Source organism: Delphinapterus leucas, chromosome 14, assembly GCF_059928025.1.
Source record: "Delphinapterus leucas isolate spDelLeu-1000000601 "Yukka" chromosome 14, BTC_Dleu_Yukka2, whole genome shotgun sequence".
Classification (NCBI taxonomy): Eukaryota; Metazoa; Chordata; class Mammalia; order Artiodactyla; family Monodontidae; genus Delphinapterus; species Delphinapterus leucas.
Window position 1 is genome coordinate 23,017,215 of NC_143142.1, and position 16,256 is coordinate 23,033,470.

General features: G+C 56.7%; 1 protein-coding gene across 3 annotated transcripts; it reads right to left on the reverse strand.

Annotated features, from left to right (window-relative positions):
• Positions 1-8,341: 8,341 nt before the first annotated feature.
• Positions 8,342-15,039, reverse strand: LIF (LIF interleukin 6 family cytokine). 3 transcript variants are annotated; one of them, XM_022550993.2, is made up of 3 exons: positions 14,541-15,039; positions 12,668-12,846; positions 8,342-11,977 (listed from the first exon to the last, which is right to left on the reverse strand). In XM_022550993.2, the coding sequence occupies exons 1-3, from the start codon at positions 14,557-14,559 to the stop codon at positions 11,567-11,569; spliced, it is 609 nt and encodes a 202-aa protein (XP_022406701.1). In that variant the 5' UTR covers positions 14,560-15,039; the 3' UTR covers positions 8,342-11,566. The 3 variants fall into 3 exon arrangements, with proteins under 3 accessions (XP_022406701.1, XP_089750839.1, XP_089750840.1); XM_089894713.1 differs by having other exon boundaries at positions 14,029-15,039; XM_089894714.1 differs by lacking the exon at positions 14,541-15,039 and having other exon boundaries at positions 12,668-14,146.
• Between the last annotated feature and the right edge of the window lie 1,217 nt (positions 15,040-16,256).

Sequence of the window (16,256 nt, forward strand, 5' to 3'; positions counted from 1 at the left end):
AATTCGGGCCTTCCTTCACTACCCAGCCCCCTCCCAACCCCCGCCATCCCACCAGGCGGCAGCCTTACCGGCCAGCGGCCTCTCCTCTCCAAATCAGAAGGTGAGATGAAAGGCCCCTCTCTTAGGGGTCTTACACAAAGGGGTTTAAAAAAAATGTTGCCTCTTGGCCAGAGTTGACCCATTCCTGCCCTATGCAGCCTGGGCAGCCCTGAGGAGGTAGCAGGCGGGGCAATTGAGGCTCCTCCTCTATCACAGTCTCCACTCAAACATCACCTCCCGCAACCCAGCTCTGCCACAGCATCCTCGTAATTTCCTCACCTGCTGACACCAACCAGCTTGGGGATGTGTAGGCTTGTTCATTTTCTCTCACCTCAGCTTGAACTGAAGCCGCGTGAGAGCAGGAACACGTGTACGGCGGCATCTGCCACATTGCATGCGTTTAATGAACATCTGTTGAACAAATGAAGGAAGTAAGAACTGGGGCAAGAGAGGGGAAAGGACTTTGCCAAAGTCAATGAAAAGTCGGCGGAGAGCCAGGTCTAGAACCCAGGCCCCTGTCCCCTGAGGCCAAGGCTCTTTCTGATGTCTTGCAGGCTGCAGCCAGCAAGGTAATCAGAAGGGCCCACCATCCTCTGCACATACCTTTTCCACCCACTGCCCAGAAAGGGGGGCAGTTCCTCCATGGGCTCCAGACATACACACCCACAGCCCTGAGGCAATCATTTCCCAACTTAGCCCAGGGCTCAGCAAACTTTTTCTGTAAAGGGTCAGATACTAACTATTTTAGGCTTTGCAGACCATTAAGGTCTCTGTTGGATACTGACTCTATTGTAGCACAAAAAGCAGACCGAGACAATGTGTCAATGAACAGGCAAGGCTGTGTCGCAATAAAGCTTTATTTACAAAAGCAGACAGCAGACCAGATTTAGCAACTAAAAATACCAGACATCCAGTTAAATTTGAATGGTAGCATCCTGGATTTATCTGCAACCCTAAGCTGGTGGGTCGTTGTGTGCCAACCCTGGTGGAGACTCTGTGTTGGTGTGAATCTCGGAAGTGTCAGGGAAGAGCGCCATCATACAATGCCTGCCAGGTGGTGGCACTGGGCTGGGCACCTTCTGTGTACTATCTCCTTTCATCTTCCCAGCAGCCCTGTGAGGTAGGACATGGGGTCCCCATTTTACATACAAGGAAATGGGGACTCAGAGAGGGAAGTAAGGAGCCCAGGTTCCCATAGCTGGTGAGGGCCAGAGCCAGGGTCCAATCCCAGGGCAGTCTGGCTGCAAGCCTGTGCTCTCCTAAACCAATCTCTATGATGCAAAAACTGAGGCTCAGAGAGGTAAAGTGAGAGGTCCAGGGCACAGTAATGGGGACACTTGCCCAGAACCAGGATGTAGGCTTCCTGTCTCCCCATCCTCTGAGCTTTCCAACAGCTGCCCACCACGTCTGTGTGTGAACTTGCATTGTTGTTGACCTCTCAGATTACTTCCTGTGTGTGTGCACGTGTGTGTATATGCATGTGCTCACACACAAGGCCTGAAGCTGCGGATCCAGTCAGTTTCGGGGGGCTGCATCTTCTGGGAGCAGATCAGATGCTGAGAGAAGATGGGCTGACTGATGGATTCGTTTTGACCTGGGCTTAGCCTCCACACCATAGACATTTGGGCCAATGATTCTTTGCAAGGGGGGCTGTCCTGTGGTTTCTAGGATGTTTAGCAGCACCCCTGGCCTCTACCCACTGGATACCAGTAAGGAGCACATCCACTAGTTCTATGTGGCAGCCAGCAATGTCTCCAGATGTTGTCAGATGTCCCGGGGCCGGGGGAGGTGTGAGTTGGGACAAAATCACCCCAGCTGAGATCTACCTCTTTTGACTAACTGAGATTTGAACCTCCTCAAAGGTCTCCTGGGGGATCCTGTACTCACCCACCCTCCAGAGGCCCACGAACCTCCCCAGGCCTTTGGCAAAAACATTTTGGGCATCCCGACCGGTATGATTGGGAAACCCTAAAAAGCGGAAGAAAGACTTTGTCTTGACCAAGCTGTGATAAAAGCTGTGAGCACAGAGTAAACTTAGTCAATGCAGCCTGAGTTCTGGAGGCAGAGAATGATGCCTGGAGCCAGGGGTTCTGGCACCTGTCTGCGCCCCGAGCTTGTTCAAAGGCCCACCCACTCTGGGCCTGTCTTCATGGACCCACGCAGACTCTGGAGGGTGGTCAGGGGGTCTGTTTCCCCAACAGGTGTTTGGGGCCAACTCCTGAGGACCCCTTGGAGGGAATGAAGTGGAGGGAATGGGGGGCCCAGGGCTGCTGCTGGGGGAGAAGATTTGGACCAGGGACTTGGGGTGTGGGAATCCTGCCACGCGGGTGGCTGACTTCTTTGCATCAGGCTGGTCTGGTGGAGAGAATGACCTCACCTGCTTGGAAGAGCCCTTGGTGTTTGCTTGGATCTGGGGTCGGGGAGGGGTCCTGAGGGCCAGACGGAGAGGAGCTTGGGGGCTGAGAACACCTCCCCCCAGCCTGGCAGCAGCCCAGCGTGGCTGCCTGTGGTCTGGCCCTGGAGCAGGGACAGACCTCCCCCAGGGCTGGAACCCGCACAGAGGCCTCCTCCAGAGAAAGTGAGAGGGGCTGATGTTGGGGCTGACCTCACGCCCAGCTACCCCTCCTCCAGCGCTTCCCTTGGGGGTTCACTCCTGCTGGGAAGCAGGACCTCCCCGGGGGTCCCTGGGGTGAGGGGCGGTAACTAGAGGATGTGGCAGGCTGGACTGAGTCGGGGGTATTGGGGTTCCCCAGCCCAGGCCAGGGGTGGGAGTGGGGAAGATGAAAAGGCCCCCTTGCATCCCAATACCTCCTCTGCTGCCTCTAGGAGGTCTGAGGTTTCCCTTAGCAGGGTCATCATGGCGGGGGGCTTTCAAAAGTTCTCAAAATGAATCAAGAACAGATGGCCCTTGTGGGCAGGGTAGGCGGAGGCAGCTAGGACTTGGATATTCAGATGCTACCTAAGCCACCTACCCTATGTGCCGGGCATTATGGCATCTACTTCTCTCAAAGGCTGTAGGAGAGTCACATGACAGGGGAGGGAAAATGGGAAAATGAGGGAAGATGAGGGAAAATGGGAAATGGGAAAATGAGGCCCAGAGAGTGGAAGAAACTTGCCTGAGCTCCCCCAGCTGCAAAGGACTGAGCCAGGATTCAAACCCAGGGTGTCAGAGCCCTGTCCCTGTGCTGGGTGCTGTAGGTCAGCCCTTCTCAGACTCAAATGAACAGAATCCCCTGAGAATCACACTGAAATGCAGATTCCATTTGGGCCTCTCCAAGGTAGGGCCAAGATTCTGTACTTCTTAGCTCCCAGGGCTGTGGACACGGGCGGTCTGTACTCCACTCATTTTACATAGTGTAACATGGTTAAGTGCCTGGCATAGGCCTTCAGTACATGGAAGCTATTATTTCTATTACCTAGTACATGCTCTGTGCATAATAGGTGCACAAAAAACAGTAGGTATCATTATCCTTGTGAAACATGATCATATAAAGGAAAAGCTTGGCAAATTCTAGAGCCCTGTGCAAAAATACAATTGGAGCTAAAATGGACTTAGGACAGTCAAACTGAAGGAGTCAAGGAAGACTTCATGGAAGAGGTGACATTTGAGCTGGGCCTGGAAGGACCACAAAGAATTTCCCATGTAACCAAGGAGGAAGGGCATTCTAGACAAAAGGCAAGAGCCAGAGCAAACATGTGGAACGGTGAAAAGATGGGACATTTAACAGACCACCAAGCCACATGGCCAGAGGTCAGGGGGCACTGGGGAGGCCAGCCGAGAAGGTGAAGTTGGGCAGGGCCAGCAATGTGATTGCAAAATGAAAATGCAGGGCTCCTTCAAGGGGATAGACAGATGTGTTAGTGTCCTAGGGCAGCTGTAACACATTCCCACAAACTGGGTGGCTTAAAACAGCAATTTATTCTCTCACAGATCTGGAGGCTGGAAGTCCTAAATCAAGGGGTTGGCAAGCCCGAACTCCCTCGGAAGGCTCCAGGGGAGGATTCTCCCTTCCTCTTCTAGTGGCCCCAGGCATTCCTTGGCGTGTGGCTGCATCCTTGCAATTTCTGCCTCTGCCTTCATGTGACCATCTCCTCTTCTTTTCTCTGTGGGCCTCTTATAAGGACACTTGTCCTTGCATTTAGGGCTCACTTGAAAAGTCCAAGATGATCTCACCTCAAGATCCCTAATGACATCTGCAAAGATTCTTTTTTCCAAATATGGACACCATCACACAGGTTCCAGGGATTAGGACACGGATATATCTTCTTGGGGCCACCATTGAACCCACTGTAGTGGGCGATGCAGGCTATGCCCCTCTCCAAGGCGGGGGAGCAGAGCAGGCAGAGGGGGATGCCAAGACTTCTGCCCATGGGCTGCCCGCATCTGGTCTTTGCCTGTGACACACTCTTCAAAGAACCGTCCTTCTGGGGAACTGGGAGGGTTCCAGCTGGCCTGCTGGGGTCGGAGAGGTGGGGCCTTGGTGAGCAGGGCCAGGAGAAAGCCTGCTGACAGGTAGAGCCCTTCCCGGCTTTGATTCATTGACCATCTGGGCAGGAGCTGGACTGAGCCTCTTGGAATTGCAAAAATGCCTCACACATATTTTCCTCCCAGCCGGTGGTTTTGTTCTCAGCCAGCGGAGAAGGCCTGTCTGCTCCCTAAACCCCACTCAGCCTCCCATCCCCTCTCCCGTCTGCGGCTCCCTCTGCACGCCGCCCACCGCTCCCCCCAGAGATACCCTCTCCTCACCGCCGTCATTGAGGCTGGACTGAGCAGGCTTGACCGCGTCCTCATAATTGAAATATTTGGCCCCTGAAGTGAGGCCACAGCAGGGCAGTGCTTCCCCCAAGTCAAAGGGACAGATTCAAGCTGGGCTCTGCTCAGGCAGGAGGGGGCACGGAAAGTGTCCTGGACGCTGAAGCCAGGGGCCCCAGGAGACCGGAGTGGCCTTGGAGTGAGGTGAGGACAGAGACTCAAGGCCCACCGACCCCCAAACCCCTGCCTGCATCACGGTGCATCCTTCCCACCCCTCTCCTCATGCACCACCCGGCATCACTCCAGCCTCACAGAATCTTCCAGGAGGGAGGAAGTCATCTGATGTCCATTTTATAGGCATATTATACATCCATAAAAAGGTTTTTCAAAATTCTGGGGATGGGGGTGCTTCTCAGGCATATTCAGCCCCTGCTTCAAACTCAGGACTCAGAAGTCCACTCTTGGGTCGGGCCAGAGCCCCAGTCTGTAACTGCGTTGTCCTGGGCTCTTGTAGAATTCCTGTCATTGGGCTGCATCGGATGCTAAGCATTAGCTTTTGCAAAGACAGCTGCAGAAACAGCCCCTAGGAATTCGCTCACTGCAGTAGGGCCCATCACATCACCCACTACCCCCGTGGGTCTCAAGGGAGGAATCCCCTTCAGAACCCAGTCCCAGGACAGGCTGTGTTTTCCCTGAGGCTCTAGAAAGCCTCCTCCTTTTTTTGCTTAATAGATCACATTTCCCTTTTTCCTTTAGCTGCCAGGAATCTCAGAGCCAACTCTGAAGCTCAGCCATGATAATTATGTGGCCCCTCGTGATCTGAAACATTTATTTTCTTTCTCTTTGTGGTCTTAGTTTTCTCACTCTGTCTCTGTCTTCTCCGATGTTGATTCTCTTTATTTTATCAGTATTTTTATAACGTGCCTTCTGTTGCAAGATGCTTTGCATGCTGTTTAGGACAAAGAGGACTATAAATAAGGAAATAAATATATAGTGTTTCCATTACGATGTTAATTTTATTGCTGAAAATGTGGTTGTTTAGCATGATAATATAATTCTCCTTCTGCCTAGTCTGAATCTAGGGCAGAGGTGACCTGGGAAATTCTTTCTTCCACTGCTGACCCTTGAGCTGCTTGGGTCTGAAGCCTGGCTCGTAGAGTGTTGACGAGGTAAGTGGACAAGTGATGAATGTAAGGATGAACAAATATAAGGAGCCTCTCTCAACAAGCTGAGTGATGGATGTCAGGAGAGTCCCTTAGCCTCCTGGGGCCTCAGTTTCCTCATCTGTAAAATGGACTAGTACTCTAGTCCCATCTCAGAATGGTTGGGAGGATCTCCCGATGGGTGAGAAAATGCTTTGTAAACTGTAAAGTGCAGGGTCATTACAGAGCCCGTGGGATTGTGCCTCTAGCGGGATAGCTGTTGACAATTGGCTTCCTGGTAAGGGGGAGGGAGTGTCTCTCCTGTCCTGTTGACCTCCCGAGAGCCAGGATGGGAGAGGGCTCAGCTGGGTACCTGGGCTGCCCCTGGCTCCTCTCTGGGCTGGACTCCTCCAGGCCCGCGACTCAGGGTACCGTCGGAGGAGCAATTCACTGAAAGTTTGTCCGCCCTGTTCCCTCTCTTCCTCGTCAGCCTAGCCCCCCAGCCTTGGACTCAGAGCTGTCAGCTCCTCCCTCCTGCACTCACTGGGGGAGAGGACCCCCTTTCTCCTGCAGAGATGGCTCTGGGGTCTGAGGCACTGGGTTCTCTTTTCTCCATCTCTACCTACTGATGGGCCGGCCATGCCAATTCACACAGCATCTCGAGTTCCCTGCTCTCGGGTGCCTTTCGGCAGCCTCGTGAAGTAGATAGGATGGCATTCATCACCGATTCCTCTTGCAGTTTCACAGATAAGAGAGCTGAGTTCACTCTGGAGGGTCACAGGACTGCATGTGGCAGCACGGTGAGGACCCAGGCCTCAAGGGCACAGCCTTCCCAGCAGAGTGGCGGCCTCCTTTCCTCCCACCCACCGACTGTTTCACCTCCTGTGGGAGGATCACCCAATGACCAATTAACCACCCTGTGTTCTCTCTGGCCACGGCAGGGCAGAGAACAAAACACCTGCCCTCTCTTGGGGTGAGAACTCCCCACAGAGGTGAGGGAAGACCCCAAGGGCCGGGCAGCCCAGCCAGCCCCCCCAGGATGACATTTAGGATCTGATATCCCTGTACTTCCCTCCTGTCTGAGCTTTGGTGTTTGCTTTGTTTTCCTCTAGTTTTCTAGCAAAGGTTTCTTTTGAAAAGCTTCAACCTTGTCTCCCACGAGAGAAGGAGAAGTGGGGGACGCTGGGAGTGTGGCCTGGAGGGGGGATTCAGCTAGCCTGCCCCCTCCCTGCCAGGAGCTTCAGGAGAAAAAGTCTGAAACAGCTGTGGGTTTGGGGGCCCCCAGAAGCCGCCGGCCTCTCCCTCCCAGGCAGCTGCCCACTCTGCAGCCCTTGGTGACTTACACTTGGCGTCTTGGTCGACTCAGGAGGAGAGGTGGAAGGAGGGCCGAGCGGCCTTTCTTGGGCTTTAACGTGCACTCGGACCACCTGCGATCTTATTAAAGGGCAGATTTCAATTCAGCAAGGATCTGCACCCTCCCTACCCAAGACTTGCTGAATTGAAATCTGCCCTTTAATAAGAGGCAGTGATGCCACCTTCCTGATCACCCCCAGGTGAGGCCAGTTTTGCTGTGAGTCAAGACCCTTCTTGGCAGAGAAAGCAGAGGACCTCGGCCTGAGCGCCCTGCTGACACCAGGCAGTGAGCGCTCTCTCCGCCTTGGCTCAGCACCTCCTCTGTGCCTCTTCCATCACACACACACACACACACACACACACACACACACACACACACATATATGTTCACTCACTGTCCCACTCGCCTTGGAGCTTCCAGAGGCATGAACTCTATCCTACGCACCTTTGGAAACCTATACACGACCTGACACTTACAAACATTCACGAAAGAGCACGTAGGTGGCTCTCAGAAAACTACCCACATCCCTAAAGGAATCTCAGCTGGGGGAGCCCTGGACCCCAGCAAAGCACCGGGGAGAGACTGGGGGCTGCTCCAGAGTCGCTGCGTCTGTGACCATCCGGTTCCAAACTCTCTTGTTCTCCAAGGAAGGGGGTTCCAGGAGGCTGGGAAGAAGGTTGCAGGGAAAGGGGGTCCCCAGATGTGAGGCAGGAACAGGGACAGCAGTGTTTGCAGTGGGAGAGCTCCTCAGGCCCAGAAGAGCCCAACAGAAGCCCTGGTTTTGGCCCCAGTGTCCTGTGTGATTCCGAACAGGACCTCCTGGTGGCACCCCATGATCTGGAGCCCCACCCACCTTGTCCTGCCTGTGCCAACGTTCTGCCCACCCCGCCCTCACCCATGCCGGCACCCTTGCCCGGTGGAAGCACCCCATCTTCCCACCCGCCTGCCCCTGGCCTGGCAGAGCCCCACCCAGCTGGGCACCCAGGACAGAGACGGTCCCAGCCCCTCCAGCCCCATCTCCCCACATGAATACAATCTGGAAAGCTTGCCAAGAGTAGATTCTTTATTAATTTCTCTTTTTTTCTTTTTAAAAAAGTATTCCTTCAGTATAAAAAATAAATATTTTAAATATGACATTGAATAAATAAAAATAATCTGTCAGTATGAAACATTCCCACAGGGTACATTCATCAAGAGGAATTTGTCCCCCAAGGCCAAGTCCTTTCCAGTAGAAAGGAAGGAGGGAAACACGGAAGGATGCACAGAGCTAGCAGTGTGGATGGGAGTGACGCCCAGGTACTGGGTGTGGGTAAGGGACAGGCGGGGGTGTGGAGGGGGGTGGCAATCCGGAAGTAAGAACATCTGTACCATCTGAAGGGAAATTAACCTCTCACTTGGCTGTGGCCTCCAGCCCCACACGCTATGTCTTTCCTGGAGAGCCAGTGAGGCAGAGCTGGACTGCTTCTATCGGGGAGACGTCCCCAAGGAGGGGACAAGGAGAGAGGGAGAAGGATGAGGGGGAGGAGAGGCAAATAAATAGTGGTGCTTTCTCATTTAAAAATTTTTTAAATAAATAAGGTCCCCAATACCCCTCTTTCGATAAACTGCAAAAGGACTGTCCTAACCCCTCCTCTCCTGCCGGCCTCTCCCTCCTCCTCGGGCTGGGGCCGTGACCCAGGATGCAGGTGTGGGTCAAAACCAGATAAAGGAGGAAGTGGACAGCTTCCTGCACTGCAAAGCTTTTTTCCACACAAAGGCTCCAAAATTCAGAGATGCTGTGCAAAGTGGGTGCCCATCTGCCAGACAGGTTCTACAAAGAGCACTGAGGATGAGGGTGAGGGGCAGAGCCGGGGCTACACCTGGGGGAGGAGAATCGCTTGGTCCCCGAGCCTCAGAGGCTGCCCAGGTGGGCCTGGCACGGGGAGTCTGCGTCCACGGGATGATGAGATGAAGGGGGACCAGCCAGCTCCAAGCCTTCCAAGCCACGTTCACTGAAGGAGCAGAGCGACGGGGGACAGCAGGCTGAGATCCTGGACAAGGCTGAGCGTGACCCTCAGTGTCTTAACCCTCAGTTAAGACAGTGTTGGAAAACATGTAACCATCGTGGTCTCCTCCACCACCCGCCACAAAACAGTCTTGCCAACGGGACGGGCAACTCCCACCTCCAGCCCCCGACCCCAGGCCTCAGGGCCTGCCTGCTGCCTTGCCCACCTGCCCTCCGATGGACACAGGTAAAGTGCTCGGAGGAGGCAGAGGGGTGCAAAGTGAGTGTAAAGCACCAAAATCGTGCTGGCTGAACGGCTAGGCTCGCTGCCCGCTCAGGGTTTGAGAAGACGCCAGAACCCTGCTCTTAGCAGCTGCCCCAGCTCTGGGCCCTCCTCCCCTGCTCCCAGACTGGAGGGCGTTTCTCCACTAGCCTGGCCCCAGCACAAAGGAAAGGATCAGGTTCCCTGCCTGGGAGCCCAGACATGGGTGGGGGTGTGGGGGGAGGTGGGGCAGGAGGGACCACAGCTTCCTGGTCTGCATCCCAGGGCCTCCTCGTCCTCCTCTCCAGAGCAGGGGCCTCCTCCCTGGGCCGTCCAGCTTCCTGAGGTCCAGCCAGGTCCTCTCGCCCTCTGTGGGTGTTCAGGCCACCCGAGAAGGCACTTCCCCGCTGGGTGCTGGTCAGGACTGTTCCAGGGCCCCCAGACTGCTAGTCTAGAGGCAGCCTGAGGACAAGGAAACAGCAGCAGGTGGGCCACCAGGGCTGCCTTGCCCACTGCTCCAGGGGTGCCATCTCTATGGTGAATGTTGCCTCCAACAGCACAATTCCAGGGGGTGCCGGACAACACAGTGTTGAATGGGCCCCTTGGAGCCAAGCAACATGGTGGCCCTGGGAAAAGGCCCCTTGGCCACTCCACAAACTGGCCCAGCCTGCCTTGCAGCCAGGGTCCCGATAGCCCCAGAGCCAGTTACCGTTAGGGTGGGGGTTGGAGCCGGGTCCCCCGTCCCCTCCCAGACTGACCAGTTCTCTCAGCTCCTGACCCTTCTGTGAGCCTCACCCATAAGGCTTATCCCACTTATAACATCTTTGACTTCCAGACCAGGCCCTGCTAAGGCCTGGCCCCGGCTCCTGCAGAAGGAGCCATCATATTATTTCTGTTGGAGAGGGAGCAGGGAAAGGGGAATTAACTTTGCTATTTAAAGCACCAATAAGTTAATATAAATAGGGCATCAAAATAAATAGACAATCATGCTGGGTCAGACACACAGCACCCTTGGGTCTCAGGCTTCCTGAGACCCTGACCTCAACTTCTACTGTCCCCTTGCGCCGGGGTCCAGCGATGGCCTCTGGTGCCCCTCAAGTACCTTTGTGTGACCTCACGGGGCCTCCGTGGGCCTCAGATGTGAGCTGCCACTCTGAACTACTGCATCCACCCCTCCCTTACAGCCCCTTGCCCACAAGACTCTGGGTCCCCTCAGAACCCCCTCACCTGACTTTACAACCCGTCCACCTCCCCACACCCCGCCTCCAGGTCCAGCCACCAGACCCCAGCCACCGGGACAGCAGGACAGACTGCGGGCTCAAGGAAGAAGAGCCCATCGAGACTTTCAAGGGCCTCTCTTCCTTCCCAGGCCTGAAGGTGGCCTCTCTGCCTCCCCAGGAGGCTGAAGGCCAGCGACCTCCTTCTGGAACCTTCCACCTGACAGTCCTAGGCCTGAGCTCTCCAATCACACCCAAGACAAGGCAGCATCTCAAACCAGAGTTCCCTTTCTAGCCTTCCACTCACCATACTTGTAGGGGCCAAGGATCCTTCAGGATCCCAGCCCCTCTGGGCTGCCTGAGTTCCAACCAGACCTTTCAAGGTCTACCGAAGGGGCAGCGAGGGCACTGATAGTTGTCATTCTGCTGGGGGCCAGGCAATGCCCCCGACCCCTGCTGTCTTGCCCCATGGTCAGGGTCACTGGAGGCAACTTGTGTGGTTTGCTCGCGAAGACCCTGGCTGAGGGGACGAGAAGGGGCCGAAATCCAGCCTGACACCGGGTGCCTGGCTGCAGTATCCCAGAAGAAGGGGCGCCTTCTTCTAGTTGGTGCCATATAGAGGTTCTCCCTCTGGGAGTTTTGGCTCTGCTTGGCTTCATCACAGCCCACCCTGGAGGGGAATAGACTGGCCAGGAACCCCTCAGGGTCTGCGAGCAGCCCCCACTTGGCTTGGGCACTGCTCTGGGCCCCGGCCACAGTTTGAGAGCCACCTAAGTCTAAGATCTCAGGTCACTGTGCGCTATGAGACCTCCCGTCTAGAAGGCCTGGGCCACCACAGCGATGACCTGCTTATACTTCCCCAGGAGCTGACAGCCGAGCTTTTTCTTCTGGAAGACGTCCTTGCCTGAGGTGTCTGGGCCGTAGGCCACGTCCACGTGGGCCACGTGGTACTTGCTGCACAGGCGGCAGAGCACGTTGCTGAGGAGGCCCCGCATGACATCCGCCGTGGCGTTCAGCTTGCTGTGCAGGCTGTGGGCGCTGGGATTGAGGACCTTCTGGTCCCGCGTGATGTTGCCCAGGGAGGCGCCCAGGTACGCGATGATGCGGTACAGCTCCACCAGCCGGGCCCTCTCCGTGCCATTGGCGTGGAAGGGCGGGAAGTCGGTCACATTGGGGCTGCACAGCTTGTCCAGGTTGTTGGGGAATGGCTCCCCCTGGGCCGTGTACTGAGGAGCAGAGGGGCGGAGGGGAGGTGACATGGGAGTCAGGGATGGGTGTTCCAGCCCTGCCACCAAGCCTCTGGGTCAGCCAAACACAGTGGCATGAGGACCCAATCACTTGCCCTGTAGGCATCTCGGGACCGTCCTGAGAGCCTGAAGTAAGTGTGGGTGTGGATTCCCTCGGTAAAGCATCCAGGCCTATACCATGCAGGGAATTATCCTCCTCATCACTGTCATCAGGACCACATGGGGACAGAAAGGAGAACACCGAGTCTCACCTCCAACGTGTGCACCACACACACTTGCCCTTTCACCCACTGCACTCACCCTCTTCCTGCGCGGCCCTGCACCCCCGTCAACCACAGCCCGCCGTCTCTCCCAACAGCACCCTGCCGTCCACCTCACCGCCTCCTTCTCTGTCTCTCATCGGCCTCTCCCTCCACAAGGTGGAAGAATCTCAAGGCTAGAAGTGCCAGGCACCCCCTTCTCCAGGCAGCTCTGCCCCTATCTAACTGGGCACCCTAGGCAAGCGGCGGATCCTGGGCCAGGGGGTGGGGAGGAAGCTGAGGGAGTCTGGGTGTGGTGGGACCAGTCCCTCTCCCTTCCCTTCCCTGACCAGCCCCGCCAGCCCAGGTCCCTGCAGCAAAGCCCAGCCCCTCCCTCCCTCCTTCCTTGGTACCCTAGGGGGAGACTTACATAGAGAATAAAGAGGGCTTTGGCACTGCTGTTGAGCTGCGCCAGCTGGTTCTTGATCTGGTTCATGAGGTTGCTGTGACATGGGTGGCGTGTGGCACAGGTGGCGTTGACAGGGGTGATGGGAAGGGGGCTCCCCGCTCCGTGTTTCCAGTGCAGAACCAGCAGCAGGGGCACAACTCCTGGGAACAGGCAGGAGGGAGCCATAAGCAGGGAGGTGGGGGGGTGGGCAAGGGGTCTCATGGTAGAGGATGCGCCTCGTCTCCCTCAGGGACACCAGTGTCCCCTCTCAGCCTCCAGCTCTCTCTTCGCCCAGCATGGCTGTTTCTTACTTGCACGGTGTCACCAAATCTGCTTCTCTGTCCCCCTCTCTCCGGAGCTCTAACCCTCTGTCTCTGCTTCACTCCCATCGATCACTCCCTGCTGTCTCCTGACAGGAGCAAGGGGGCAGGACGTGAGCTGTTTCTACCAGTTGGAAGCTGGGTCCAGGGTGACACCATCCTGGCCTCTGGCTGGAGGGTACCACGCCCCAGCCCCAGCAGGTCTCAAGGAAAAGAGCAGCCCCTACCTCCCCACCTCCCAGGATGGTCCAGATTCCTAAGTGTTACTTCACACTTCAATCTCCCAGAGTGGGCTTCTTAGGGGACCACGGGGAGAGGGGGCGGTTCTGCTGACCCTCATCTCCCAAACCTGTCACATGATTTTGGCTCACTGGGCCCTTTGTCCCCTAATTCTGTGGTTATCCTTCTCCAAATGTGGCCACTACCCTATCTAGGACCCTCAACTCCACCCCAATTCTGCAGTTCTGCCCCCCCCCACTCCATTCCCAAGTCATTCTTCAAAACTTCCTATCCCACTCTGTACTCCTCCTGGCCTCCATGCCCTCCCACTCCTGTCTACTGGTCCTTGCTCCAGGTTGTGGGTTAGGACAAGGAGAATCCTGGGGTCCCTCAGTCCCCCAGAGCCTTCGGGAGGGCAAAGGAATGGTGCAACCAGGAAAGAAAAAAGGGAAAATGTCACACGCAGGCAGGTGGGCGGGGGAGGAAGGAAAGTGAAAGGTGACAGGAGAGCTGAGAGCTGTCCGGGCCTGTCCAGGATCGCCCCTCCCCGCCCAGGGTGCCTACTTTCCGCCTCCCCCCACCCCCCTTGCTTTCCAGGTGACCCAAGCATCAAGGGCTGGGGTCGGTGGACCTGTGAGGCTGGAGAACCGATGAGGTTGGGGGAAAGGGTAGCGCGCAGGAGCCGGTTCCCCTCCTGGGACAGTGGCAGCCTCAAGTTCACTTCTGGGTCCCCTGTGCCTCCCAGCATCCCCCGGCAGTGCTGAGGCCCCCGATGGCTGGGGGGCCCCCACACCCCAGGCTCACCTAGCACAGACCACAGCTTTCCAGACACTAGCAGATGGAGGCGGCACCTGCTCCCGTCCCGGGCCGGAGTTTGCAAGCTGCTCAGAGGCCGGCGCCCCTCCCAGGGAGCAGCCCGGGACGCGGTTGGAAAAGAGAAAGCGGAAAGACAGAAAGAAAGAAAGAAAAAGAAAGAGGGAGGGTGAGTCCCGGAGAAAGCTGAGCTGGAAGAGCAGCAGGAGAGCCGGCGGAGCGAGGAGGAGGAGGAGGAGGAGGAGGAAGGCTGCGGCGCACCCTCCCTTGCCCGCCAACCTGCGGGCCCCAGGGCGGGCTGGGCGCGCGGTGCCGGGACCATGTGCCTGCTCTCGCTCCCGGCCGCCACCCAGCGCCTCCGGCGGCCCGGCGGGCTGCGCGGGCGCCCCAAGTGTCCGTGTGTCTGCGGCGAGTGGGTGTCCCGCTCACGATCGCCAAGTGCCCCAAGTTGCCGCTGCGCCCGTGGCGGGGCGCGGAAGCCGGCGCGGGGCGGGTGGATTTACCTGCCGCCAAGACCTTCATTATGGGCTGGACTCCAGAGGGCCTTGGAGGAGACCTTAGATGCCTGCAGTTTTCAGAGGTTCATGCTCAAATGGGGAATTTGCCCGATTTATATACTGGAGCCTGTGTTGTAAGACAGAGAGAGAAACAGCTATATTTAGCAGGGATCCCCGTCCAGGAAGTTGTTTGAGGTGCATCATAGGAAATTATGAATGGAAGAAAGTGAGAGTGAAGGGGGGGCAGTGAAGGGGGAGGGTGGCGAGAGCAGACTTTTTCCCTCTTCTAAGAATTTGATTGATAAAATTATAATGAACTCTTCAACAAAACACCCTGCGGTTTTCCTGCGTGGCTTGCCCTGGGAGTTGTTTGAAGATGGGGAGGGGGAGGAGGGTCCCCGAGTCATCGGGGTCCCTGGGCAGTGGGTACCCCAGACAGCCCTGACTCACCTGGGTTTGGGGAGGTGGCTTGAAACTAGGCAAGCAGACGGAGGCTGCCACCTGTGGCCCCCTGGTCAGGGGGTTTGGGGGTCAGTGGGGAGGAGGCAGGCTGGGGCTTGGCTGAGAAGGAGGCTCCAGGAAGAGGGGCTGGGGCCCTGGCGTGGACTTTAGACGGTAAAAAAGCGAAACTGAACGTGGGCGCTGGAAGCCACCGCAGAGGTGGCCTCCTCCAACCTGCCTGCTGCCACCATGCAAAGTGGGGCTCCCGCGGGGACAGGTTGTCCAGGGTCCCACAAGGTCAGGACTCCTGACTGCCATCAACAAGCCTGCATTGATGACCACAGGTACCTGTGGGGCTGAGGAGGGGGCTGGGAAGATGGGAGGTGAGGGGTTGCTGTGACTCCCTTCTTTGGGGAGAGCCTAGGGAGGAGATGCTGGGAAGATGTGATGTTTCTGGCGTTTACCTAAAACTCTTTGCACCCTTCAGGGGAGAGTGGTCCAGCCTTTCCATTTTGAAAGGACATTTGGAGCAGAGACTTAAGGAGGCTGAGCCAGTCGGAGCCAGGTTTGCTCCTCAGGACGCAGAGGGATGGCTGAGGAGAGCAGAAAATGTCTTGGAGGGCCCTTGGGGCTCAGTATCAGAGAATGATTATGGCCCCCAAAAGGTGCTTCTGGAGTCTCTTAGGCAGGGTCACAAAATCTGGTGTCTATCGTGGCCAGGTAGATTCATAAATGAGTAAGGAGGGGCAGGAAGGAATGGTGAGGACTAGGGCAAAATGAGCACAGCAACTCCTCCCTGGCAAAAAGCATTCAAAACAAAACAAAAGAGGTGGGGGAGTGCTGGTCAGACACATCTGGGGCTATGTGGTCCCACAAGTTGCCAAGGGCGCCCCCGCTGCAGCCCTCCCACCTGACCCCGACCAGAAAATGAGGCAGGAGAGTTGCTTCTCCAAGGCCAGGGAGCCCTGCAGCCTTTCCCTGGCCCCTGATTCCCTCTGCCCACCCCCTCAGCCGTCCTCCATGCCCCCAGCTCCCGCCTCTTGCCACATCCCGGAGGACCTGCCCAGCATTCGTTCATTCCTCTGTGCCAGGATGAGCCCTCCTGCTGCCTCCGTGCCCCCTCCCCCCCACGCATGCCCTGCCCTCTCCAGGCTGCTTCCTCCCGGCTCTCCCAGCTTGGCCTCGGCTGTGGGGCGATAAAACTGCCCATCCCAGCGGGCGCTTCCCAGCAGGGAGGAGGCTGGTAGAGCCCACACTGGCTTTCCTTCCTCCTCCCGGCCG